The sequence below is a fragment of the Aquarana catesbeiana genome, linkage group LG02, assembly GCF_042186555.1.
Source record: "Aquarana catesbeiana isolate 2022-GZ linkage group LG02, ASM4218655v1, whole genome shotgun sequence".
Lineage (NCBI taxonomy): Eukaryota > Metazoa > Chordata > Amphibia > Anura > Ranidae > Aquarana > Aquarana catesbeiana.
The window spans coordinates 178,474,675-178,499,836 of record NC_133325.1 but is presented as its reverse complement, the minus strand read 5'-3'; the positions used below and the strand labels follow the sequence as shown (position 1 = coordinate 178,499,836).

The window sequence follows — 25,162 nt, the reverse complement described above, 5'->3', positions numbered from 1 at the left end:
AGACAGTGCAGCAAGTCCGTATCCTGGCAGTGGCTTGGCAATATGGTCCCCTCACTCTGGCAGTCTCCCCCACATGGTACTTGCTTGGGGGTTTTTCAGCAGCTCAGTCTCTCTCTGAGGGGGCGAACTGTACCTCACATTCCTCTCACTAACTCCCCCAGAACACTGCACTGTCCCGGTGAATTTTTGCGCATGAAAATCTCCTCCTCATTTAAAAGCAGGGACCATGGAATACATGTCCCATCATGCCCCTCGAGTCTCTTCTGATTGGCTGCTTGTTCTGCTTAGCCAGAGGGAGGGGGCAGAACAAGCAGCAATTAGACAGAGCTGGCTGCTGCCAGGAGGAGGGGGGGCAAGCGGGTTGCAAGTACACAGACAACCCGCATCTGCGCCTCTCCTCTGTCATAGCACAACCGAACCGACCAGAGACCCATAGTGGCCCGTGCAGCGATGGGAGGGGAGATAGCTCTGCTACACTGATGACAGTGAGGCCGCATGGGCCCCTGTAGCTAGGAGCGACCCAAGATATGCCTATGGCGGGCTCAAGGGGCAGCTGCTTTGGGCCCCACAAAAATGACTGGGCTCGGGCAGCTGCCCCTTTTGCCCCACCTTAAAGTCGGCCCTGGTCCTACATGCAGGAAAATCCAAGTGCCTGTCAATGTCAGTGTGTCTTTGTATATTTTTTAGGTTAGACATGTTATTGTCTATACATCTATTTAGTCTCACCTTCTCATAGCGGAGACATCACCACTATAGGCAGCAAAAAGAAGGTTCACCACTGTTTTCTGCTACAAACAGAAGAATTCAATATTAATATTGTCTTTGATTATCTGCATAAAAAAACAAATGAAACAAAAGAGTGTTGCCCATATCAACAAAACCAGTTCTTATTGCTGATCTTCCCCCGGTTAGCTGGCACAGGCATATTACTGTACTTTCCAGACACCCCGCCTCTCTGCAGTACACAGACATTTGTTGTTTATGGAAAGGCCAGCCAAGAAACAATCAAGCCAGTGGTGGCATTGTGACTGCATGTTGGACTACCTCATTATTACTATGACCAAACTTAGTTATCGAAGGGCACAATTCAAGTATATGTATAGCCCAAAAAATGTTTTGCTTTAGATCAGTGGTTCTCAACCTCTCTAGTGCCATGCCCCCTTGATAAAATTTCCCAAGTTGTGGGGACCCCTAACCGTAAATTATTTTCACAGCGTGGGTTGTCAGCACCCAAGGCAAGACAAGTCATTTGCGCCCGTAACCCACGGACATTTAGCGCTCCCTGAGTCCCTTCCAATCAGTACAGTATTAAAACCCCTTATGGTACATTTTAGGATGTACCACTCTTTCTCTTTGTTCTCCTTTCTTTCCCTTTTATCTCTTTCTATCCTAGATTCTTGTTTCCCCCATCCCTCTTTCTAGCCGTCTTTCTTGTTCTTTCTCTTATTCTTTCTCTCCGTTTTTCTTTGTTCCTCCTGCTCTTTTCCCTCTCCCTTCCATGTATTCTCCATTTTTATTCATTCTCTTACTCCTTGGTGGGGGGGGGGGCGGGATGGGATGAGTGGCAGTGCTGGCGGGGAATTCTGATCAGCCAACTTAGGTGCTCTTGATCTGAGAACTGTAGTGGGGACTTTTAATGGCAACTATAATCACAGGTAGTGTTACTCACTGTGTCTCTGACTTTGTGGTGCCTCGCAGCAGTGACACCTATGCCGAAATTAGGAGATAGGGTCTCCTCCAGCCCCTCCCTCTTCACATTCCTCACCAGTCAGCTGACCTCTAGTCTCTGCCCCCCAACCATGTCATGAACTGAATGGGCGGCTGCGAAGAGGCTGAGTGGGCGGGTGTGGGCTCCAGGGACAGCCCTGCTGGATGGCTGCAAAAAGGCTGGGAGAGCGGTGCAGGCTTCAGGAACAGCCAAAGATTTGGTGACCCCTGGCAAATCATCATTCAACCCCCAGGTTGAGAACCACTGCTTTAGATAGAGTAGGGAAGAGTTAAACTTAGGGTTGCACCGATACCGGTATCGGTGGGGATACTAAGCATTTGCACGAGTATCGGTACTTGTGCAAATGCTCTGATACCTGAAACCTATACTTTCAGGCTCGGTTCTTTCAACTGTCAGCGGGATTTCCCCACTGACAGCTGAAATGTAAACAAAAATAAAAGTTGGCAATTACCGGTTATTAAGGATCTTGGCCTCCGCTTCCTTAACAACCAATGACTCATTCAGCTATCAGTGGGGTTCCCTTTTGATAGCTGAAGTGTAAACAAAGTCCCAATTGAAGCTGTCCAAAAAAAAAAAAAGCAGCCAGGCAATGTTTATCAACAACATTGCTCAGCCACTAAAACAGAAGGATAAAAAGAAACATTGTTTCATTTAGTATCCTACTTTTTATTCATCTACAGATCAAAGGGATGAACTTCGATCTGCAGATGAAGTCAGTTTAAAGTAACCTGTCAAGTAAAAAAAGTTTGTTTGTTTATTTTTTAATTAAATATTCCTCTGTTTAATCCCTTATTAACCCTTAATTTACTCTAATCAGCCCTAATTAACTCCTTGTTCTTCTCCATTTAATTATTATTTACCTGCTGATTTTTTATTTGTTCACTTCTATTTTATAAACTAAACTATTAATAATTAAAACGCCTGCTCCCTTTACTGCAACCAACGGGAAGATCTTTGTCTTAGTTTAGAGCGGCACTGCAAGTTATACCTGGATATATACTTATGAAATTAAATATGTCAACACATAAATATTTTAATACCTGTTTTTCACTTTTCTCCTTGCGGGGATCAAGTTTTCTTACACAGTGCCTTAAGTTGTCATAATTGTGGAAATTGAAGACAGAAACCAGTTCCTGGAGTAAAGCAAACAATTATATTGAACACGATTGACAGATACTGTAGTTCACAGTAACAAGAGCTCCTAGCATTATTGTTCCACTTAGATTTTTCACTACGGACTTCAGCTTGCTGATGCTTTACTGAAAAGCAAAGTATGCCACAAGCATCTTTAAAGCTTTCAACCAGTGCCGGAACAAGGTCATTCGGTGCCCAGGGCAAAGATGAAAAACTGCGCCACCCCCCCGCTGTGAAAAGCTACAGCGCCTACAGATGATGGGATCTATACTAATGCATCAGTGACAGTGCATTAACCCCCTTCCTGCATATTACCAATACCATTGCTAATTAAACAAACTCCCCTCAGAGACTGTGGACATGATATAAGACAAAAGATGGTTAGAGACTGAGGACATGATGCAGGCGATGGTTAGAGACCGAGGACATCATACTAAAGATGGTCAGAGACTGCAGACATGATAAAAGAGATCAATGCAGTCTCACCAATGCCCATCAAATGCAGCCCACCCCTGTGCCCATCAATGCTGCCTCACTGTGCCCATAATCGCAGCCTCACTGTGTCCATCAATGCCGCCTCACTGTGCCCATCAATGCCGCCTCACTGTGCCCATCAATGCTGCCTCACTGTGCCCATAATTGCAGCCTCTCTGTGACCATAATTGTAGCCTCTCTGTGCCCATAATTGCAGCCTCTCTGTGCCCATAATCGCAGCCTCACTGTGACCATAATCGCAGCCTCTCTGTGACCATAATTGCAGCCTCTCTGTGACCATAATCGCAGCCTCTCTGTGCTCATAATTGCAGCCTCTCTGTGCCCATAATAGCAGCTTCTCTGTGCCTATAATCGCAGCCTCACGTTGCCTATGAATGCAGACTCACCATAGCCTGCCCTGGATCACACAGCGGACATCTCCCACAGCACTGTGTTTCACATAGCTGGGTCTGTGTGTGTGTGTGTTCAATGGCCCCGTAACAAGTTCCCGTCCCCTAGACTGGCTTGTGTGATAGGCAGAACACCGATTAAATCTGCTACCACATGAGCCTGTCTAGGGGGGCGGGACCTTGTTATGGCGCCACCAAACACATACACACAGACCCAACTCCCTGACACACAGCACTCCCAGCGCTGTGTGACAAACAAGAGGAGGAGGTGGGAGGGAGCGCTGCAGCCACAGATCAAAGCGGCCCCAGGACAGGCGGCCTGTAGCGTGGCCTCTACTGCGCCCCCCTTCCTCCAGTAAATGGTCCCGCCCAGGGCATCCGTCCCTTCTGCCCACCTCTTGTACCGGCCCTGCTTTCAACAAGCTTCCAACTGCTTGGCTAGGCAGGATAGGTAGGAGGAGGAGGGGAGGGAACATTTTTTAAGAATAGTTAGACTTTTCTTCCATTTTATAGGAAAACTATAATGTTTGGGTCATGTTTATTAATTTCTTTTTTAAATTATAGGTTTTACATTGATATATTATATTTTTTCGTTTACTCAATCGGTAATCTAGTATGAAAGCATAGATAAAGCTTCATGCTTTCAGGTTTGCTTTGTCCAAATGAAGCTCTGAAGGGTGCTGTGTGCAGGAAGGGGGAGCAATGATTAACTTTACTGATTAATAAATTTGTGTGTGTAAATTTCACCTTGAGCTACTGAGCTTTGCAAGTAACCGAGCACAAGTTAAGGAAAAACTGCAAAAATAGGTACAGTAATCTAAAGCTCCACCTGCTGGCTGAAGAATACAGAGATGTACTTAAACTTGTGCACACAATATCTGGTGCAGCTGTGCATGGTAACCAATCAGATTTTAACTTTAGCTTGTTCCAGTAGCTTTGACAATAAAACCTACAAGCTGATTGGTTACTATGCGCAGCCGCACCAGATTTTGTATGCACCAGCTTTAGTAAATCTCCCAGATAGTTTAAAATTATAAATATATCTTTAGCATTTTTTTTTTAGTCCTCACCACAATGAAAAAAATATATTAAAAAAAAAAACACAAAACACTCCCTTTTAAATACCCTTCAGCTGCATTTTGGGATTACTGAACACAGGCCTTAATAAGAGTGCTGCCTGGCACTTAAAGGAGAAATAAACATACATACTCTCATGTATATGGCAGCAACATCCGATGCTGCTACTGTCCCCCACCGCCTCTAAGACCAAGAACTGAGTTCCGCATGACTCATTGCTTAGTTCTCAGTCTGCTCTGAGCAGAGAGCGGCTGGCTCAGGCTCTCAATGGTGGGTGAGGCTGAGCCAGCTGCCAGTCCGGCTGATTCTGGGTGACTGTCGTCTGTGACCCAGACCCTCTAAAACAAACTATTTACAAGTTTCATTGCTTAAAGTGAAAGAAAAGCCTAACAATATCTATTCTTAAAAATGTCCAACCCACCCCAAACTATTATGCCTAACCTATATAAAGAAAGATATGTGTACTTACCTATTTTTAATCTTCGTCTGTCCAGTCATGTGATCCTGCAGCTCGTGCTCCTCTGTGTAAGTGAGCGGCTGCTGCATAGAAGAGAGAGACACCGACAACTGCTAGGCCATTTGAGCCTATGAGTGATATCATGGCTCTTAGAATTCCCAGCTTTTGTTGAGTGCTTCCTGAGCAAGAGCTGCAGGACCACTTGACCAGACTGGAGTGAATGCCCCTGATGAAGTAATCTTTGATCTAGGGCAGAGCTAGGAAACAGTGAGTCTATGAGAAACACTGGGGTTTGATAGAGGAGACTCCCACAGATGCTTAATAAACTCATATGCCTGCAAGCTTTCAATTGTGTGCACAATTTGGGTGCACAGTATGATGTTAAAGGGGTTGTAAAGGTAAAATTATTTTTTTTAAAAAATAACAAACATGTTATACTTACCTTCACTGTGCAGCTCGTTCTGCACAGAGTGGCCCCGAACCTGGTCTTCTGGGGTCCCTCGGCGGCTGTTTCAGCTCCTCCCCGCAAGCATTCACCACCTTAATGCGAGCTCCCTCGCATGGTGGTGAGTGCTTGCGGGCGCGCTCCCGTGATATAGCCGGCGGCTATAGCCGCTCGCTGTATCACTCGGCCCCGCCTCCCGGCGCGCCGCGTCATCGGATGTGATTGACAGCAGCGCGAGCCAATGGCTGTGCTGCTTTCAATCCATCCACTGCAGCCAATCAGCGACCAGGCTGAGCTGCAGTGGAGATGACAAGAACGAGCAGCGAAGATTCAAGGCGTCAGGTAAGTAAAACGGGGGGGCTGGGGGCGGCGGTATTGTCAAAAGTTTTTTCACCTTAATGCATAGAATGCATTAAGGTGAAAAAATTTTTACCTTTACAACCCCTTTAATGAACTATTTTGTTTTTAATAAATAGTTTTAGATTATGGTGAGCACTATGTAGCATTTTCCTCCTCTAACATGCTGAGTATTTGAAAATGAAAAACTGATATCGAGGAGGCAACCTTGTAAGGAGGCTATCAATTCATAAGAAAGCTTGACCCAGCTGAAAGGGGGATGCCATTACTACACCTTTTATAATCTTAAGGTCCATGAGAGTGAGTCCACATGGAACACTGAGACCTTTTTCTAATCACCTGAATGAAGCGACTTTGTGGGCTTTATCTTTGGCAATTGAGATTGCACACAGATTGGATTCATTCATGGGACTGAATTCTACATAAACAGTTTTGCATATTACTGAGCACAGATTTTATCATTGTGTTAGTGATTATATGTGATTGATTTTTATGTCACTTATATTTGATTTAGTTAACACTGTTATTTATTATTATATTTATTCATGGTTATTGAATATTGATGCTTAGATATGTAGCACCCTGATGTTTTGCCTAAATTTACCTGCCAGGTGTAGTTACCTTGGCTCATGGTTAGGGATCATTTGAGTTCACCCTAAGTCTAGAATTGCTGCACTTCTCTCTTCTGCCGCTAGGTGGCCGGTTACCTGGCGACATTAGATAAGACAAGGGCAATGCAAGGACAGATTAGGAGTATATGGGGTATCCCAGCCAATGGGTAGGGGTTTTCTTAAATCCCTTGGCCTGCTGTATATATATATTTAGGTGGAGTCAGGTGATCGGGGTTCTATGCCACCTGGACGGCTGTTTGGGTGGACATGTGTTGTACTGCCCAGGCTGCTAGGCCAGAGTTTGGACCTATCCCGGGCACATCTGGCTGCTAGGCTGTTAAAGGGGCCTATCTAGAAACAAAAGAGCAGCATAGGGTTGGGACGGCGGCTTGCAGTCCAACCAGAAGTGACGGTTCTGCCGGCCGGAGAACCTGTCGTGGTCGGAGATAGAGGGGAAGCGGTCCCCACTAAGGGACCAACCACCTTATTACCAGGAACCACAGTGAGTGGCTAAAGCAAGTAACGGAGCAGTATTCTCACCAACCGGGGACGGTGAAGAATTGGGAAAGGTGTCAAGCCAGGGGCCCAGCCAGCGGAGGTGACACTTGTGAGGCTTGTAATTTATATTCCAGCCTTGTGTGTCAAGCCAGGGACCAAGCAGGCCAGTGGGGTGAAGCTTGAGAGGTATCTGGAGTGCCAAGCTAGGGACCCAGCAGAGAAACGGGTGTGACGCTTGAGGAAGATACTAAAGTGAAGATTGGAAGAGCTCATGAGATTCAGTGGCAGTGAATCAGAAAGTCTATAGAGAGAGAGAGACTGGGAGCTCAGTGGGTTGAGAACCTGCAAGAGGTGATTGTAGAAAAGTAAAGGAATTTGTTTCAACTTGTGTTAGATACTGTTCTAAGACTATTGCCATAGGAGACAGTATTCCTACACATGCAGATGTGGTGTCTTGCTGGATGCCTTTCCCTGCATGGCTGTCTACCTGTAGAAGTCTCGGAGTCTGCCAATTAACATTGCAACTACCTAAGGGTGTCCTGGCCCTAAACTCTCTCTCCCACAGTTCTGTTCAAGAGAAATAAAATCTCTTTGCATTCAAGAAGTGTCTGGCGCCCATGAGCCTATCTTGCATTACACCCACTTTGCCTTGTAACCCACTCTACACAGAAGTATGTCAGCAGCTCTTGGCCCTGGAGGTTCCCATTAGACTAAAGGAGGCCTGGGATCTTGCTACAGATGATTGGATTTAGTTATATTTGCTATAGTATATAATTAATAATGTGGCAGGGGTGTTTTTATTTCTTTATAAGTTGTATACATTCGTAAAAATGAACTACAAAATACATTTCTTATTCCCACATTGAACAAGATTTGTTAAAAAAAAGTGGAGTAGATTTAAAATAGACACTTAATATGAATTGCTTTTTCCCAAGAAAAAAAAAAACATTATTCTAGCAGCTTTTTATTTATAGACCCCTATTTGTGTGATTAGTAAAGCACTAGTGATAGTTATGTTAGGAAAGTTTCATTCACGTTCATATCTACTTTATAAGCAATCTCCAAATGTTGCGGTCTCACAGGAACTATACAAGCTGCTGTTTTTTTGGGGTTTTTTTTACCGATTCTTGATAAAAAGGGTCTGATTTAGTTTGTTGAGGCTTAAAGCTGCCAGTCAGTGTTCAACAGTCATTTCTACAGTCCAGGTTTTGAAATTAAAAAGTGATTTTAATTTGGTTTAAAATACTTTTTTTTTACATCATCCCTTAAGTGATTGTTTATTTACCCATTTTTTCATGTTATTACCATACAGCTAAAGAGGAAACACATGATGTGGTTACACTATACTAACCTTGAAGGACCGTGTAACATTCAAAGTCATTTAACTGCATTGTGTGAAGTATCGACTAGTACCTTGAGCTAGTACACTGTAAGCACTAGGATATGAAATAAACCTGTATCCTCTCATTTTAGTCTGTTTCATTCTTAGTGCTTAGATATAATACCTCAATACTGATAGCAATACAATGAACAGCCCTTACTTGGCAGAAGTGAATTCCTCGTACACTGTTTCCAATTTTGTCCAGAGGAGGTGACCAACAGAAAACACCCATTATGTTAGGCACCACCAACAAGATGGCTCCTGACACGCCAGATTTTGCAGGTAATCCCACCTGAAAGTAAAAGTAAAATAATAAGCACATTTTTAATAGCCTGACAATAGAGAGATACACTATATTATTAAAAGTATTGGGACACCTGCCTTTAGACGCTCATGAACTTTAATGGCATCCCAGTTAGTCCGTAGGATTCAATGTTGAGTTGGCCCACCCTTTGCAGCTATAACAGCTTCAACTCCTCTGGGAAGGCTGTCCACAAGGTTTAGGAGTGTGTCTATGGGAAAGTTTGACCATTCTTCCAGAAGCGCATTTGGGAGGTCAGGCACTGATGTTGGACGAGAGACCTGGCTCGCAGTCTTCACTCTAATTCATCCCAAAGGTGTTCTATCTGGTTGAAGTCAGGACTCTGTGCAGGCCAGTCAAGTTCCCCCACCCCAAATTTGCTCATCCATGTCTTTATGGACCTTACTTTGTACACTGGTGCACAGTCATGTTGGAACAGGAAGGGGTCATCCCCAAACTGTTCCCACAAAGTTGAGAGCATGAAATTGTCCAAAATGTCTTGGTATGCCGGCGCCTTAAGCGTTCCCTTCACTGGAACTAAGGGGCCAAGCCCAACCCCTGAAAACAACCCCACACCATAATTCCCCCTCCACTAAATGATTTGGACCAGTGCACAAAGCAAAGTCCATACAGACATTGATGAGTGAATTTGGGGTTGAGGAACTTGACTGGCCTGCACAGAGCCCTGACCAGTGGTGGCTCATCCATATGGGGTGCCGTCCTCCCCTAATCCATGCATCTGGTCCCTAATCTACATGCAGGGCGCTGAACGCATGGATTCCAACAGGGTTTTTTGGATTACAGACTGAGGCTCTAATTGGCAGAGCACTGCACCCCGAGCCCATCCACTTGTGTGACAATAGTAAATTCATTTTCAATATTGTCTTCCTGATTCTCCTCCTGGCCAATCAGGAAGTGGGTCCTGACCCGAGAGGAGAAGCACTCGTATTGAGGGGAAGAGGTAGAGGAGGAGACGCAGGGGAAGCCACCGTGAAGCCGAGGGGGAGGAGATGCTGGGTGAAGCTGTCGCCCGCTGCCTGGAGAAAGCGCTGCCCGCAACCTAGATGGGGTAAGTGCGAGGCTGGTGGGGGGGTGGGGTTTCAGCTGATCTGACCGACCAGTGTGGGGGTTGGCGGGTGGATCGTTTGCCGCCCCCCCCCCCCAAAAAAAATATAACACCAGCCACCACCGGTCCCAACTTCAACATGATAGAACACCTTTGGGATGAATTAGAGCGGAGACTGTGAGCCAGACCTTCTCGTCCAACATCAGTGCCTGATCTCACAAATGCACTTCTGGAAGAATGGTCAAACATTCCCATAGGCACACTCCCAAACCTTGTGGACAGATTCCTAGAAGAGTTGAACCTGTTATAGCTGCAAAGGGTGGGCCAACTCAATATTATATCCTGTGGACTAAAACTGGAATGCAATTAAAGTTCCATTGCCGTACCAATACTTTTGGTAATATAGTGTATGTTATACTGGAGTCCGAATCCAATGCGTATAAAATATATATTTTAACAGATATCACATCTATTTAGAAGTCATAAAGTGGCTCAGTATGGTGTTCTAATAGTATAAATAAGTTTTATTGAATATTTCAGAAGAGATACAAACGCCAACATTGGAACATATGGCAAAAAAAGTGTGCTCTGGATGTATACAGAAATAAAGTAATGAAGAAAAAAATAATTTATATTCCAGTACATACGGATCTCCCCAATTCACCATACAGTAAACATAAGTGTTAAACAACGTGGTTATAAAAACTTAGGCACAAAACAGTGCTACCTCTCACAAGATGTCACAAATATAGAGAGAGCATTCAATTGAATCAATATTATAACAAAAGTAAGACATCCCATACTTTTTATATTAAGTGGGAAGGAGCAATGCAAAGTATACATCCAACTGAATCGCATTATCTAGGCTTGACTCCAACCATGAGCAAGCCTATGTCCATCACATCCATCTCCTTAAGTGGCAATTATCAGCTTAAAGTGGTTGTAAACCTTGTTACATCACTTTTACCTACAGATAAGCCTATAATAAGGCTTACCTGTAGATACCGTGAATATCTCCTAAACTTGCACAGTTTGCGCATGTGCCTTTGACGTCAGCACATGCGCACTAAAGAAACGGCTCGCTCGTTCCGTTTATTCAGGAGCTGTGCCTGAAAAGGTGATAAAGGTTATAATACATGTCATTGTGGGGATTGTGGGCACCTTAATAGTTTTTTCTATCCCATCAATAAGAAGAAAAATCAGTAACGGGGCTTACTAGGCAGTAGGGGGACAGGATACCATACACTTCCATGGAGGAGCATGACTTAATAAGCAATCAGATGGGTCAAATCACTAGGAAGGCTGGGGAATATGCATTGCTTGCACGATGATGAGTGAGGGGGGGCAGGGGAGGTAAAAGCGAAGGAAGAAAAACAAACAGGGGTGGGGGGTGTTGTAGGAGGGATGGGGAAGAGAACTCAGACCTACTGGGATGCAGGTCCCTAATTTGGCAGTCTGGAAGGTTGTGTAGTAGATAAATTTAGAGTGAAAAGAGGCACCACTTTCTCTAGTTTTATAATGCGCTTTTCAGGTTTGCTCAAAGAAAAAGTGATTTTATATATATATATATATATATACAGTTGTGCTCATAAGTTTACATACCCTGGCAGAATTTTAGATTTCTTGGCCATTTTTCAGAGAATATGAATGATAACACAAAAACTTTTCTTTCACTCATGGATGGTGTTTGGCTGAAGCCATTTATTATTAATCAACTGTGTTTACTCTTTTTAAATCATAATGACAACAGAAATAACCCAAATGACCCTGATCAAAAGTTTATATACCCCAGTTCTTAATACCGTGTATTGTCCCCTTTAACATCAATGACAGCTTGAAGTCTTTTGTGGTATTTGTGGATGAGGCTCTTTATCTTCTCGGATGGTAAAGCTGCCCATTCCTCTTGGCAAAAAGCCTCCAGTTCCTGTAAATTCTTTGGCTGTCTTGCATGAAATGCATGTTTGAGATCTCCTTAGAATGGCTCAATGATATTGAGGTCAGGAGACTGAGATGGCCAATCCAGAACATTCACTTTATTCTGCTGTAGCCAATGACAGGTCGACTTGGCCTTGTGTTTTGGATCATTGTCATGTTGTAATGTCCAAGTACGTCCCATGCGCAGCTTCCTAGCAGATGAATGCAATGTTCCTACAGTATTTTTTTATAACATTCTGCATTAATCTTGCCATCAATTTTGACCAAATTTCCTGTAGCTTTTTTGTAGCTCACACATCCCCAAAACATCAGCAATCCACCTCCGTGTTTCACAGTAGGAATGGTGTACATTTCATCATAGGCCTAGTTGACTCCTCTCCAAATGTAGCGTTTATGGTTGTGGCCAAAAAGCTCAATTTTGGTCTCATCACTCCAAATGACTTTGTGCCAGGTGGTTTGAGGCTTGTCTCTGTGCTGTTTTGCATATTGTAAGCGGGATACTTTGTGGCATTTGCTTAGTAATTGCTTTCTTTTGGCAACTCGACCATGCAGCCCATTTTTCTTCAAATGCCTCCTTATTGTGCATCTTGAAAATGTTTTTAGAGAGTCCTGTATTTCACCTGAAGTTATTTGTGGGTTTTTCTTTGCATCCTGAACAATTTTCCTGGCAGTTGTGGCTGAAATTTTAGTTGGTCTACCTGAACGTGGTTTGGTTTCAACAGAACCCCTCATTTTCCACTTCTTGATTAGAGTTTGAACACTGCTGATTGGCATTCTCAATTATTTGGATATCTTTTTATATCCCTTACCTGTTTTATACAGTTCAGTGCAGCACTGGATGAAAGATGCAAGGGTCTGTCAGGAGTCCAGAAACTCATTGACCTTTTATACACACACTAATTACAAGCAAACAGATCACAGGTGAGGATGGTTACCTTTTATAGCCATTCCAACCCCTTTGCGTCAACTTGTATGCATATTATCAGGCCAAAATCACCAGGGTATGTAAACTTTTGATCAGGGTCATTTGGGTAGTTTCTGTTGTCATTATGATTTAAAAATGTAAACACAGTTTATTGATAATAAATGGCTTCAGCCAAACACTAACCGTGAGTAAAAGAAAAGTTTTTGTGTTATCATTCATATTCTCTGAAAAATGGCCAAGAAATCATAAATTCTGCCAGGGTATGTAAACTTATGAGCACAACTGTATATATATATATATATATATATATATATATATATATATATATATATATAAGAAGGCCAGTATGTATGGTGGCCTGAATTTACGGGAGGAGCCCAGAGGGTATTTAAGCAGCCCACTCGCCCATACTCTTTGTCAGTTCAGTGTCCGATACTACACGTCACTGGACTGACTCTTCCCAGTTCACCTCATGTTCGTGCATTCGATCGCAATTGCGTTGCGGCTTCTCCGTTCGTGGTCTTCGTCAGCGGTTCCCGCTCACTGTTGCAGGTCATATTTGAACCTATTCGTATCATGTGCAATCTTGCGATTCGTTATGCTTCCTATCCTGCATCCCTTCGTAAAAAACCTGCCTCCAAGTTGTTGTCGGTCATGTCCCGACATCATTTGGCACAGGCGTAGTTGGCATTCGTAACTTCCTTTTGCCAAACACGATTCATTTGTAGATCCAAGCATCCAAGCCACTGTCGGTTGCTGTCTGATATCACTCGCCATAGGCTTCACTGGTTATAAGATTTACTGTCCATGGGGTTGCCGTCTCATCCATTTGGAGATGAGCATGTATTGTTTGTACGGGTTCAGTGGCTGATTGAGGTGGTAATTAAACCCACCTGGTGCCTTGCCTGCACTTGATTAGCCTGGGGGGCTAGGTGGTTGGTAGGTGTTCGGTTTAAGAGTAAGGAGCAGCATACACTCTACACAACCAATTCGTATCAGATTCATTCAATACTCCTTACTACTGATTCGTATCGGATCAATGTCATACATTTTACAACCCATTTGTATCAGAGTAATTTCCCTTTACAACCGATTCGTATCAGATACATTGCGTACTTTCTACCGTTGCCATTCCTTGTATCCCCCATGCCATGTGTTTTAATTCCCGCAGCTGAACTTACGAATCGTTTGTACACGGTTCTTCTCTCATTTATTTACCAAACCAAAGTTATTTTCTGTGCGTCATGCACAGCGCCACACCATACTCTTCGGATGTGTTGCACACCCACTCCAGTCCAATGCGAACCCAGTCGCACGGTCACTGTCGCAGGTAGGATTCGTTACCGTATTTGTCATGTCAAAATTCGTGGCCACTAGCGGTGTCGCCCGTACCATGTGTTCGGTTCCCGCAGTGAAACTTACAAATCATTCGTACGCACTTCTTGCATTCTATTGTCTACACTAAGCCTTGTTGTTTTGCCTCATGCACAGCATCACGCCACAGCTTCCCGATATGTTGCACTCCAGCTACAGTCCGCCACAAACTCACTCGCATGGCTCACTGTCACAAGTAAGATTTGTTACCACATTCTCTATGTCCTATCAATTCATTACCATTCGTTGTCTCCCATATCATTCGTTAGTTCCCCCTACGAAACCTACGAATGAAACGGACGTTGTCCTTATCCCTTATACTGCTCGCTTAATGGTACGACAAGCTGCCAAACAAACCAGATGTTTCTATCCTTTTCTCAGTAACCCAATTCTCATTCATTGAGACCATTGCAGCCATGCAAAACCGTCTCAGCAGCCTGTCACTATGGTTGAGACCCTTGCAAAGCGCAATATCATCTCAGCTACCCCTCACTCAGCAACCTGACACCCGTTCAGACCCTTGCAGCCATACAAAATCGTCTCAGCAGCCTGACACTCATTTGAGACCCTTGTAAAACACAGTATCATCACAGCAACCCCTCATTTAGCGAGACCCTTGCAACAACGCAATATCATCATTAAAAAATTAAAATAAATAAATAAAATAAAATAAACCTCATACTCATCGAGACCCTTGCAATCACGCAATACCGTCTCACCAACCTGACTGAGACCCTTGCAACCACGCAATATTATCTCACACAACCTTATACTCATCGAGACCCTTGAAAACACGCAATACCATCTTAGCAACCTGACTGAGACCTTTGCGACCACGCAATATCGTCTCAGCAAACCAGACTGAGACCCTTGAAACCACGCAATGTCCTCTCAAAAACAAACCTTCATACTCATCGAGACCCCTGCAACCACGCAATATTGTCCCAGCAACCTGACACTCACTGACACCCTTGCAACCCTGGCAATATCGTCTCCAGTAGTATAAAACACTTTGCAGCACACATCTACGTGCAAACACGCATACAAACTAACTCGCAAACCCACCTCGGTGGCAAACAATCAGCCACACAAACACGCAGAGGCACCCAGTTGGCCATTCAACTCCAGTGCCACGCGGACCACTCATCTTTTCTGTCTTTCTCCCTGAGGTTAGTTCAGGTTTCCATCCAGCACCAGGTTGGACTTTTATCTCCACAGGTAAAATAATGTAAAATAGGAGGGGGAGAACGTACAGTTCGCATCTTCACCAGGGTCAGTCACATGACAGGTGAGCCAGTTCATTTCAGGTATAGTCACACCAGGCCCACCGTCAGACGGTTATCCACCATCTCGATGACTTTCTGCTCATCAAACAGCCAGGCACACCACCGGCACATCTAGACAGGTTGAGAATAGTGTTCAGCAATCTCAATTTGCCTATAGCTGAGCATAAAGTGGAAGGCCTGACACTCTATCACCTTCCTAGGTGTCACTCCGGACACGCGTGCCATACAGGCTAGCGTGCCTCCTGACAAACTAGCCCATACCAGGACAGTTATCCATGACTTCACCCGGTCACAAGGGTGCACCATAAGGCAGTCACAATCCTTACTAAGGATGCTGAACTTCGCGATGAGGATTATTCCTCAAGGACGGTCCTTTATATCGCAGCTTTTAGTTTTTCTCGCACCAGTGCAAAATCCAGACCAAGTTCTCAAACTAGACCAAGCAGCAGTAGCAGACTAAGCTATGTGGGACAAGTTCCTCACCAGCTGGAATGGCATTTCAATGTTCATCCCAGCAGTGTCAGCTGAGCTACCATGGGTGGTCACCGATCCCGCAGCCTCCACGGGCTTCATGGCCATTTCCGGCTGCCACTGGTTCGCCGAATCTTGGCCCCCAGAAATTCACTCAGTCTTCATCACTCTTCGAGCTGTACCCCATCGTGGCAGCTGCCCAGGTCTGGGGCCACACTTGCACAAGACAGACGGTGCTCTTCACCACAGAAAATCAGGCCACGGCCAACATCATTAATAAAGGTAGATCCAAGTCACTCTGCCACCGGTTTAATATCTTCTGTAGACATATTCCAGGCAAATGCAAAATCGCAGCTGATGAGCTGTCTCGTTTCGATCTTACTTTGTTTTTCCAGCAGGAGCCTGAAGCTGACCCAACAACTACTCCTGTCCCACCCTGGTCGTTGCTGACGATAGACTGAAGTCGCATCTCGCCAACCCAACCCAGCTCATTAACCACTCTTTGGCATGTAACACACTATGTCACTGCTTGGAACACTTACGCAAGTCTTTGCCTCTTGCCCTGGAGCATCTATAGGCGACGTTAGACACGTCCTAGCCTTTATATCGTATTACCACACATAGCTGGCCCTTTCTCACAATACTATCAGCATTTTCAGCCCTTACAGGACCCCAGTATACCATCAGTATTCTTGGCCCATGCAGTCAAGTCCCTCCTACAGGGCATACTGAAACACCAACCCGTAGTCAGTGGCAAACGCCTACCTATCACAGGTGCCCTCTTCAGAGACATGTCTGAAATCCTTTACTCGTTCTCCGTTTGGGGCTTTGCCCAGCCTAGTTACCAAAACGGCCATCTACCAGGCCTTCTACGGTATCCTACAACCTAGTGAATTTACCATCAGCGGCATTGGCAGTTAGACACTGCTCCGACGCCACCTGACTCACTTTCAAACCATTACACCCTTCATCTCACAGTCTGCAAAACGCAACAAACTGGCCCCGGGGTTGACATCAACCTGTTTTAGACTAACAACGCCTGGTGCCCAGTGACGGTACTCGACCGACTGCTGTCCCATCTACCCAGCCATTCTGATGGTAGCTTGTTTTTATATATAACATTTTTTTAATAAACCCAAAAGTAAGAAAGATACATATTTTTGAGAGCTGCCATTGCAGACTATTGTTTAAGACACAGGCTGTTAACTTTATCCCTGTTTTACTACATCGTGAGTCATTAACCTGGCAATATGTTTATTAGATATCAGGACACATGATATGCACATGCCTGTTCAGGCTCAGTGACTTCCTTAGTAGTGAAGCAATGGTAATGATGACACGCTGGGAGCCTGCACTTTCAGAAACAAGTCAGCAATGACTGCTCCTATATTTCTGTTCTGACAGGTTCTCTTTAAAGAAGAAAGACACTCAGAGTAGATTGTTATGGCTGGAGCTAAGTTTATGGGGCGTATTTATAAAGCAATGAATGTGACATTCACCAAACATTGACTGCAATTTAATCTTATTGAATGTATAATAATATACAGTGAATAATTCACCACCAGTGAAGTCATTTAAGTTCAACCAATAGAAAATTACACATGCACAGAAAGTTACAGAATCTGTGTTTCGGTGCAAATTTATGGCCACTGCAATTTACAGTCAGGGCACTGAGTAGCAGTTTTCCAATTTGACCACAAGATGGCACTAGATGTAAATTTATTTGAACAATGTACACTGCTAATTGCCAGGACTGTTGAATTCATAATAACAAAATGGATGTTTTGGACTTCCGGTTTATATGAATACAATATATAAAATGTCTATCAAATATTATAGTTTGATGACCAGATATTATATGGAGGCTCTAGCAAATAAATTGTATGCTAGTTGAACTAGAGATAAATTCCATTAGCTTATGTATCTAAAATGACCACATTCTACTATTATTACTACTAAACTAAAACCCTAAATTAGCATGGTGTGGTAAAGAACACAGATCCAGACACAAAGTACGTGAGGATGTCAGATCCAAATGAGCTGTTTATCCTTTGTAAGAAAAGATGGGAAAATTAAATGATACAAAAAATGTGTGTATACAGTACATGGAAGCAAACTCACATTAAAGGCAAACTGTCCAGATAAGTCATACATGCCACAGGAATGCATAAGACTCAGGGTGTTCCTCACTGCTTCTGCACTTAGGACCAGCTCTCCTGTGATGGGGCAGATACCACCATTAGCTAAAGTGGCAGCAATCACACTCCCCGACTCACAGGTCACTTCAAGGGAGCAAAGCTAGACAGAAAAAAACATTAGCATAATATAAAAAAAAAAAAAAACATGACATAAAGAATAGCAGTTGTCAGACAGCACATTATTCTACATAACGGCAAAAACTTTCCTAAAGAAATTCTGCATCGATGGACTATTGCGGCTTCAATTGCCAACCTCTCTTGTTAAAAATGGGGAAAGGGAACAAGTATTCAGAAAAGGGGTTCTTTCTGCATGCTCCAGATCAGTGCCACAGAAGCAACTAAATCCAGAGACAGTTGGGCCAACACCCCATGGTTCGGTTTGCACCAGAACTCCTGAACATGTAAAAAGTTTGGAACTGAGCTGCAAACTCTATTAAAGTCTATAGGAACCGAACTTGAAAAATAAAAATTCCCCATTTTGAAGGCTTATATGCAAGTTATGGGCTATAAAAAGGGTATGGGGACTCAGATACTGCCCTGGGGGGACATGTATTAATGCAAATTTTATTTTTTTTAAAAGATTGTTTTTAAAGGAGCAGTGAATTTAATGATGCTTAAAGTGAAACAATAAAATTGAAAAATTCCTTTAAATATAGTGCCTGGGGAGACCCCTTAGTCTGCCTGTAAAGTGTACCATGTATAGAACCTGCTGCAGCAAACAAAAAAGACATTTAAATTGCCGGAAATACAATACCATTGCCAGCATTAGAAAAATGTTTTAAAAAATGGTGTGTGGGCGTCCCCTCCCAATCCATACCAGGCCCTTTGCTATGACTATGCACCAGGGAAGGTGTGAAACGAGTTAGCTGTGCTGTATTTGTACCCCCATTGCTGTATAGATTGTCGTTTTTCTATCATGGATCAAGAAAAGGTGATTTTAAAGGAGTGCGACCATCCAGACTTTTCACTTTAGGCCCTTTGGGTCTGGCATGGATTTTAAGGGAAACCCCATGCCAAAGTAAAAAAAAAATGGTGAGGGCTCCCCCCAAAAGTCATACCAGACCCTTATGGGGACAAGGGCCTCTTCCCGAAAACCCTGGGCTGTGGTTGTGGGGGTCTGCAAGCAGGGGGCTTATCAGAATCTGGAAGCCCCCTTTAACCAGGGGGCCCCCAGATCCTGACCCCCTCCTATGTGAATGAGGATGGGGTACATAGTACCCCTACCCATTCACCAAAAAGTGTAAAAAAAAGAAATAAAAACAGACACACAATTTTTGACAATTCCTTTACTAAAAATTAAAAAAAAAACAATGTCCCCCCCGATGTAGATCCATCGTCAATTTACGACACCTGCCACCACCGCCGGAACCGAAAAAGGAAAGATAAAAAAAGCTCCCATACTCGTTAACATAAGGGGGGGCAGGATCTGGGGTTAAATGGGGCTCCCAGATTGCGATAAGCCCTCTGCCCGCAGAACCCCATAACCACAGCCCAGGGTTGTGGGGAAGAGGCCCTTGCCCCCATCAACATGGGGACAAACTGCTTTGGGGTGGGGAGGAGAGCCCAGCTTGCCCCAAAGCTCCCCTATGTTGAGGGCATGTGGCCTGGTATGGTTTGGGGGGGGCGAGCAAACTGTTCCTGGCCTGTCAGGCTGCACGCTCGGATAAGGGTCTGGTATGGATATTGGGGGGGGGGACCCACACCGTTTTTTTTTTAATGCTTTCCCTGGGGGCACTCGTGCATGCTCGCTCCCGAGTACCGCTGCCCCCTGTTCCTGTATCAACGCATTTGATTGACAGTAGTGGGAGCCAATTACTCCAGCTGCTAATAATCTGTCCAATAAGGAGAGAGATAGCTGTGCTCATGCACATCACTGGATCATATGGGCTCAGGTAAGGAAAAGGTAGAGGGGTCTGGGGGGCAGCTGCAGGACAGAACAAAACCTTAAGGCTTTAGAACCACCTTAAAGTACAGGTATATCTAAAGCCAAAATGTTTTTCTGTATAGCATAGGAAATGGTCAAAACAAACACACATTTTATATATATATATATATATATATATATATATATATATATATACATACTGTTGTGCTTAGAAGTTTACATACCCTAGCAGAATTTATGATTTCTTGGCCATTTTTCAGAGCGTATGAATGAAAATAAAAAAACATTTCTTTCACTCATGGTTAGTGTTTGGCTGAAGCCATTTATTATCAATCAACTGTGTTTACTCTTTTTAAATCATAATGGCAACAGAAACTACCCAAATTACTCTGATCAAAAGTTTACATACCCTGGTGATTTTGGCCTGATAACATGGCCTGACAGACCCTTGCATCTTTCATCCAGTGCTGCACTGGCGTTTCTGGATTCTGAGTCACGGGGAAAGCAAAAGAATTGTCAAAGGATCTGCAGGAAAAGGTAGTTGAACTGTATAAAACAGGAAAGGGATATAAAAAGATATCCAAGGAATTGAGAATGCCAAGCAGCAGTGTTCAAACTCTAATCAAGAAGTGGAAAATGTGGGGTTCTGTTGAAACCAAACCATGGCCAGGTAGACCAACTAAAATTTTAGCCACAACTGCCAGGAACATTGTTCGGGATGCAAAGAAAAGCCCACAAATAACTTCAGGTGAAATACAGGACTCTCTGAAAACATGTGGTGTGGCTGTTTCAAGATGCACAATAAGGAGGCACTTGAAGAAAGCTGGGCTGCATGGTCGAGTTGCCAGAAGAAAGCCACTACTATGAAATTGCCACAAAGTATCCCGCTTACAATACGCCAAACAGCACAGAGACAAGCCTCAAACCTTCTGGCACAAAGTCATTTGGAGTGATGAGACCAAAATTGAGCTTTTTGGAAACAACCATAAATGCTACATTTGGAGAGGGGTCAACAATGCCTATGATGAAAGGTACAGACGTGGAACGCTCATGTTTCGGGGATGTGTGAGCTACAAAGGCACAGGAAATTTGTTCAACGTTGTTGGCAAGATGAATGCAGTATGTTATCAAAAAATACTGGAGGAACATTTGCATTCATCAGCCAGGAAGCTGCCCATGGGATGTACTTGAACATTCCAACATGACAATAATCCAAAACACAAGGCCAAGTTGACCTGTCATTGGCTACAGCAGAATAAAGTGAATGTTCTGGAGTCTCCTGACCTCAATATCATTGGGCCACTGTGGGGGGATCTCAAACGTGTGGTTAATGCAAGACAGACCAAGAATTTACAGGAACTGGAGGCTTTTTGCTAAGAGGAATGGGCAGCATTACTATACCACATATCACATTACCACAAAAGACTTCAAGCTTTCATTGATATTAAAGGGGGCAATACATGGTATTAGGAACTGGGGTATGTAAACTTTTGATCAGGATCATTTGGGTAGTTTCTGTTGCCATTATGATTTAAAAAGAGTAAACACAGTTGATTGATAATAAATGGCTTCAGCCAAACACTAACCTTGAGTGGCAGAAATGTTTTTGTATTATCATTCATACTGTCTGAAAAATGGCCAAGAAATCATACATTCCGCCAGGGTATGTAAACTTATGAGAACAACTGTATATATGTATATACACAAAGTAAGGTACATCCTCATTTAGTCAGTGTCCCCATTGGAAAATTTTACCTTTGTTCCTTTTCAAGCGACAATTCAAATATTTAGATTTTCCCTCAAAATAGTCTTGGTAACAGGAGTCACCAGGGCAAACTAAGAATGGAAATCTCACCAGCAAGGACACAGGCAGCAATAAAAACCTAACAGCAGTTCTATCCCTTATTCTCTGCTCTATTCAAATTTTTTTTTAAAAATGGCTTTAGGTATGCTTTATACCAATTTTTAACTGACCCTCTGTTATCACATGTGTAGGCTAGGTGGCTATTTAAAGTGTCACTAAACCCACATCGTAAAAAAATCAATAAATGGTGTATTGCATGCTGTTCATACTCACTCAGTCACTATGACATTTGTTTTCTGTATTCTGCAAAAAACCTGGTTGATCCTGCTGTTCTCTATCTCCCCCTTCTGTTCATGTCCCCAACTCAACTAGGGTTTTTTGCTGCTGTGGTGGCAACTCTGCACATGCTCAGTTTTCAGTGAGTTTCTATGCTGAGCATTTCCTCCCTATCACATCTGAGCCGCCCTTGTGACTATAGAGTCACATATGTGGGCGTATACTCAGTGGTAAATGACAGCCCACTCACTCCCTCCTCCTCCATGCCCACTAACCAGCTAAACACAATGGGGCCAGGATATTACATGATGGAGGCTTCGCCTCTCTTTTATTCTATGACACAGGCTGCAGGGACGTGACACAGCCTGTGACTGGCAGAAATCCACCCACACCATGTTATTGCCAAAAAATAAAAAATTTCAAATTTTATTCTGTATTCCAAAGGCTGTTTTTTTTCTTTTGTACATGTGACCAGCAACAGAGGACTAGAAGCTCCTCCTGCTTATATTTTCTCGCAGACAGGTTGGGGATCTGGGTCATGTGACAGCTGTATATCACATGGGAAAAGGGTACTTAGATGGGGTTTTTTTTTATTAAATAATTACAGTGCCATCATCCATATACAGAAATAGAAGGGATCATGTCATTTAAACAGTGTGTGTTTAGTATCACTTTAAGTCAGGGCTAGTTCTTTCCTCACTGGTAAAATCTGCACCATCTACACAATTTAAGCCAGCTCTTAGGTTCTAATTTAATTTAAATCCACTCACATTAAATCTAAACATAACATAACAACAATTGAAAAATCTTCCTTTTTTTTTCTTCTCATGTCAGTAAAATATTATACGCTGGGATTTAATTGGTTGCTGTGGCTTATAACACTTTATAATAATTGTACATACAATAGTTTCAAACTAAGTCTTCTACGCATCTGTCTGCTACATAATGCAAACCCATCATAAAACAGGTCTTTAGTTGAAAATGTAATCACCACATGCAGGAACACTGACCTGAAAATACAAATCCAGAGCAACCCCCATGTCAGCGCTGGACGGAAAGCACTAAAAAGGAGAGAGAACAAAATATTGTATTATTATATACATAAATATTTCTTGATAGACTAAAAATTAAAACAGCTCCCAGCCATATGCTGAAAGGCAGAGCCAGCTGTCAATCAGGCAGCAGGATGGATCACAAAAATATTGTTGGGATCCTTCCCTGACATGGCTCTGTCCCTTCAGTTGATAGCAGGAAATAGCCCTCTATAAGCTGACTATGGGTCACAGAAGAATGAAAGTAAATGTACTCCTGTGACCCACAAGAGAAGTTTATCAAAAAAAAGCTTTGACCATACTTCTCTTTTAAGATTATTTCTGTTGTATTTGCTATATGTACAAAACCAGTATATCTTTGTAGAGTCAAGAAGATCTATTTGATCAAAATCTTATAGATCCTCAAAAATATGTACTGTATAAGCCCAACCACTGAGATCTCATTTAAATGCTAACATGTTCTGGTTATTCTACCATAAATGGTCTCTATGCAGTCACTTCCTGCTACAGCGTGACAACAGTCGGTCCCTATTTTCATAACTATGCTCCTGCATTGTTACAGTGTCATATGGGCTTCTGATGGGGGGCTACAATTTCCTGTTTCTACAGACATTACACAGGCATAGTCTACTGAACTGTCACTTTCAGGAAACCAGCCTAGAGAAATGCAGCCATTGATGGAGTGCATGCAGCAAAGAAGGAAAAACGTATTTTATCAACATCTATTTTAACTAAAGTTGAGTTTAAAATTCTCATATTCCAGTGAATACTCCAAGTGTAAATTGAGGACCTTCAGTCTTGTTAAAAAATAAAACAAAAGTCAGCAGCTTCAATTACTGTATCTGCTGTCTTTTAATAAAAGGAAAAATGTGAAAAAAGAAAACTAAAGCGCTGATGTGGATTCTCTATAAAATAACAAAACATCAAAAAGAAATGTGTAGGCTGCAACCAACCAATTAGTGCTGTGACACCTGTTGCTATAAATCAATATAAAATATGTTGGTGCGCTTATCAAACTATCCCCATCTGTTGGAGTGGTGCTTATATATAAAATCCTAAACCATAAAAATACCCTGATATCATAATCAGTAAAGTGAATACTGTAAGTGCAAATAAATAATCAATAAAGTGAATAAATGCAAAAAAATGCATCAAAAACATATACCCTGATATCACAATCAGTAAAGTGAATAGGTGCAAATAAATATAGCAATCAATAAAGTGAATAAATGCAAATAGATGCATCAAAAAACATATAAGGGAACACCTATCCCTAGATATATGTAGATGAAAAAAAAACAGCAATAAATAGTGTCTGTTTGTGTTAATCCAGCTGAGGTCTGAATGTCCAATCAATTGCCTTTGATGAACTTGCTTGTATTTCAATTCTCACAGATCACAGTTGTATGATGAATTACATTTGCAAGATGATGATTCACATAAAGATAAAAGAAAAACCATCATTGCGCAGTGTTTTTAAATGCAACAAGACTGGGCAAACAATGTAATCCACTCACACATTTGCAGTAGCTGAATCGCTTTTGTTATAATGGTCAGACAGCTTCACCGCTCATACAGCTATCGCTGTGTTTGCCGAACACTATGCGAAGACGTCACTGACTTCTTCTCCCAGATATCAGGGTATTTTTATGGTTTAGGATTTTATATATAAGCACCACTCCAACAGATGGGGATAGTTTGATAAGCGCACCAACATATTTTATATTGATTAATAAAAGGAAAGTAATCAGCCTTGGAATCCGGCACTGTCTTCTCCCAGGCCGGTTCTTCGACGGTCTTCAGGTCCCCATGTTGATTGTGGGAAACTTACTGTGACCTCCTGCTGGCTCACAGCTGGCTCCCCACTGCAGACACCCACGAGATGCCCTGGACTTTCTGAATGGTCCCGCAGCCTCCTGGGACCTGTGACGTGTCCAAGGAGATTGCAGGCAAGGGGAGGGGGTCTAAATGGGAGCAGGTGTCTTCAAAACTAGGTACCCACTCCCTGAAGAAAAA

The 25,162-nt window shown here is 43.0% G+C and overlaps 1 protein-coding gene across 2 annotated transcripts in view; it reads right to left on the bottom strand.

Moving 5' to 3' along the window:
- GLS2 (glutaminase 2) overlaps positions 1-25,162 on the bottom strand; it is a 116,484-nt gene that overhangs the window by 7,508 nt on the left and 83,814 nt on the right. Inside the window, exons 11-15 of one of the 2 annotated variants that reach the window (XM_073613925.1) lie at positions 23,105-23,155; positions 18,053-18,229; positions 8,734-8,865; positions 2,770-2,862; positions 727-785 (exon numbers count right to left, since the gene is read on the bottom strand). In XM_073613925.1, the coding sequence (XP_073470026.1) occupies positions 727-785; positions 2,770-2,862; positions 8,734-8,865; positions 18,053-18,229; positions 23,105-23,155 (512 nt within the window). Of the gene's footprint in view, positions 1-726; positions 789-2,769; positions 2,863-8,733; positions 8,866-18,052; positions 18,230-23,104; positions 23,156-25,162 lie in introns of both variants that reach the window. The other variant, XM_073613924.1, reaches the window with a different exon arrangement.